This window comes from Solanum stenotomum, chromosome 2, assembly GCF_019186545.1.
Source record: "Solanum stenotomum isolate F172 chromosome 2, ASM1918654v1, whole genome shotgun sequence".
In the NCBI taxonomy this organism is placed as follows: Eukaryota; Viridiplantae; Streptophyta; class Magnoliopsida; order Solanales; family Solanaceae; genus Solanum; species Solanum stenotomum.
In genome coordinates, this window is record NC_064283.1 from 67,242,734 (window position 1) to 67,245,939 (window position 3,206).

General features: G+C 39.7%; 1 protein-coding gene across 1 annotated transcript in view; it reads right to left on the minus strand.

Moving 5' to 3' along the window:
• The window catches only part of LOC125856221 (uncharacterized), a 1,774-nt gene extending 546 nt beyond the window's left edge, over positions 1–1,228 (minus strand). Inside the window, exon 1 of the mRNA XM_049535760.1 lies at positions 427–1,228. Coding sequence (XP_049391717.1) covers positions 427–1,228 — 802 coding nt within the window. The remainder of the gene's footprint in view (positions 1–426) is intronic.
• Between the last annotated feature and the right edge of the window lie 1,978 nt (positions 1,229–3,206).

Sequence of the window (3,206 nt, forward strand, 5' to 3'; positions counted from 1 at the left end):
CTCCGGGTGCCGGTCCCGCCCAGGGTGAAGGCTCGGGGCGTGACAGTAACAACTCCTATATAAGGAGCATGTACTCGATAGTTTTATTCATTAATACAATCTTTGATTTCTCTTATTCATTTACTTGAGAATCTTACATTAACATCATACATGACCCACCCTAACCCGTTTCTCTTCTATTTCTCCTTCAAATTCTTAGATCGGAAATTTCTTCCATTTAATGTTTGACTCCTCGGCAAAAGCTTCAAAAATTCAGTATATTAAATAAGCTAATTTTATAAATATGAGCTGAAATTATTAGCTTTAGTCCTACCCCATAATGGAGGTGAGACACAATATTAAGCTCATCAACACACAAATTGCATAATGAGGAATCACTCGATGAGTCAATAGTAGCTACAACAAAAGATTACTTATTAACATAACCGGTAAAAGCCAGAACAGTCTGTATAACTGTGAGCACAAGAAGTGTAATAGCTGCCACACTTGAAGCTCCTGCCCAAGGACTCTGAAAATAGTTGCTCCTCAAACTTGCCTTCATTTGATTCCACGGCTTTTCACAATGTTGAATCAATTTACTGCATTCTTTTATGTAATAAAAGTCTGTGATTGCCACCCCATCTGAAAGTTTCTTGAAGATGCTGGCCACTTGTTTGTCATCTCCTATGTCCTTAAGGATGATTTTGTTTTTGCGAAGAAAATTCACATCTCTATGTGAGCCAATAAGTTGAGTCATTAAATGCATATAATTCGAGAAATAAGGATATAGTTCTTTTGAAGTATGTTGCTCAAAAGATATCATATTTCTCATGAAGGTTTCCATAGTATCGTTAATCGCGAAACACGGGATTTTCATTAATCCCTTCTCAAACGTGATATCGAATAATGATGTTTTATCCTCGTTATTTTCTCCCACATATCCTGTTTTTAAGAAGCTAACTCCAGCGTCAAAAAGCTCTGTTGCAGTTGGAATATGATAGCATTGCCAAAATTTAAGATGAGGGGGGATTTCGTTTGATAATTGTAAACTGTTGCCACAAAAACTTATCTTGCAACACTGGTTTTTTGTGCTAGCATTCATGTTTTGTTCAACTTTCTTACCTGATGGGCGACAAAGCATGTGTGCCACATCAAGTAAATGGTCGAATCCTTCTGATATACCTTGAATTTTTGATTTGGATATAACTTTCACCTTTGAAAAAATATCATGTAAGGTGTTTCTCACCATATATAAGAAGTTCTCTTCATTAAGACGTAGTGTCATGTAATAAAGTCTGATAAGCACAAAGAAAGGGAGTTGGTTTTCTAGTAACAACATGTCTCTACGTACCTGATTCCTCATCCATGCCAATTTGATGATGTCGTCTTCTTTTTCCTCTACTTCATAGTACTCTCGAATAAATTCAACCACAAAACTATAAAATCAAGAGATCGAGAGAGTTATTTCATTGATCCAATATTGTGTTTATATACAAGAATGGACTAACTAATTGCCTAAACTAACTCCTCTGAAAGAGGAGTGCTAAACATGCTAAACTACTTGAAGAGATATAGGAGTGCTAGACTACTAGCTGAAGTATATGTCAAACAATAATCAACTAAATATAATAATTAACATGTGCTTTAATACGCCCCCCTCAAGATAGGCAGTGTGTAACAACGCCTAGCTTGAATAGATGTTTATCAAAGGCTGGCTTTGGTAGAGCTTTAGTGAGAGTGTCTGCGAGTTGATCTGCGGCATGGATATGGACAATGTGAACTTGATTCTGCTGAACTTGTTTGCGAACAAAGTGAAAGTCTACAGCAATGTGCTTCATGCGGCTATGAAAAACTGGATTTGCACACAGATAAGTTGCACCCACATTGTCATAGTAAATGGTTGGTGCTTGGGGAAGTGAAACATGTAGTTCTTTTAGCAGATTTGTCACCCAGTTGGTTTCAGCAAGTGCACTTGCTACAGCACGATACTCTACTCCAGTTGATGAGCGAGCAATTGTTCTTTGTTTATTGGAGGACCAGCTCACAGGATTTTGGCCTAAAATAATATGTATCCAGTAGTAGAAGCTCGATCAGTTACATCTCCAGCCCAATCCGCATCAGAGTACATGTATAGCTTGAAATCATTATCTCTTTGAATGTGAAGAGCAAGCTGAATTGTGCCTTGGAGATACCTGAGTACTCGTTTGAGTGCTTTCCAGTGGACTTCAGATGGGGAATGCATAAATTGAGACAATTTATTTACAGATAAGTTGATATTCGGACGAGTAAAAGATAAGTATTGTAGTTTTCCAAGAACTCTTCTGTAACGAGTGGCATCAGTTGGTTGCGCACCATCATTTAGGTGAGGCACGTCAGTGGCACTCATTGGGGTTTTTGCCGAATTGCAGTCCTGCATGTTTTCTTCAGAGAGAATTTCATTTATGTAGTTAGACTGTGATAAGGTAATACCTTTGGCAGTACGGAGCACCTCAATTCCAAGGAAGAAGTGCAGATTCCCAAGATCCTTGATGGAAAAACGTCCAGCAAGAGAAGCTATAGCCTGATTTACCTCGAAGTTGTGATTCCCTGTGATGATGATATCGTCCACATAAACTAGGGCGTACAAAATGTTGTTCGACACTTTGCGAATGAAAAGTGAGGCATCAGATTCTGACTTGACAAATCCCAGATACAGAAGGAACGTCTTGAGTTCATTGTACCATGCCCGATGGGCTTGCTTGAGTCCATAGATGGCTTTCTTTAGACGACAGATATGGGAGGGGAACTGCACGTCTGCAAAACCCAGAGGTTGGACCATGTACACTTCTTCTTCTAAACGACCCTGCAAGAACGCGTTGTTGGCATCAAGTTGGCGAAGGGGCCAATTCTGATGGACAACAATTGAGAGCACCAAGCGCACAGCAGTTGGTTTGACAACTGGACTAAATGTGGCATGGTAGTCAACTCCAGGACGTTGTGTAAACCCCTTTGCAACAAGTCGAGCCTTGTAGCGTTCGATTGTCCCATCAGCTTTCCGTTTTAACCTGTATAACCATTTGCAAGAAACAATGTTTTTGTGGGGTCATGTGGTACCAATTCCCATGTCTGATTGTTCAATAATGCATCAAATTCACTTTTCATGGCTCTCTGCCACTCTGGGTGTTTGTTAGCGTGTTTGAAGCTGGTAGGGGTGATGGTGGGGGATAAGTGAGCCAGAAAGTCAAGGA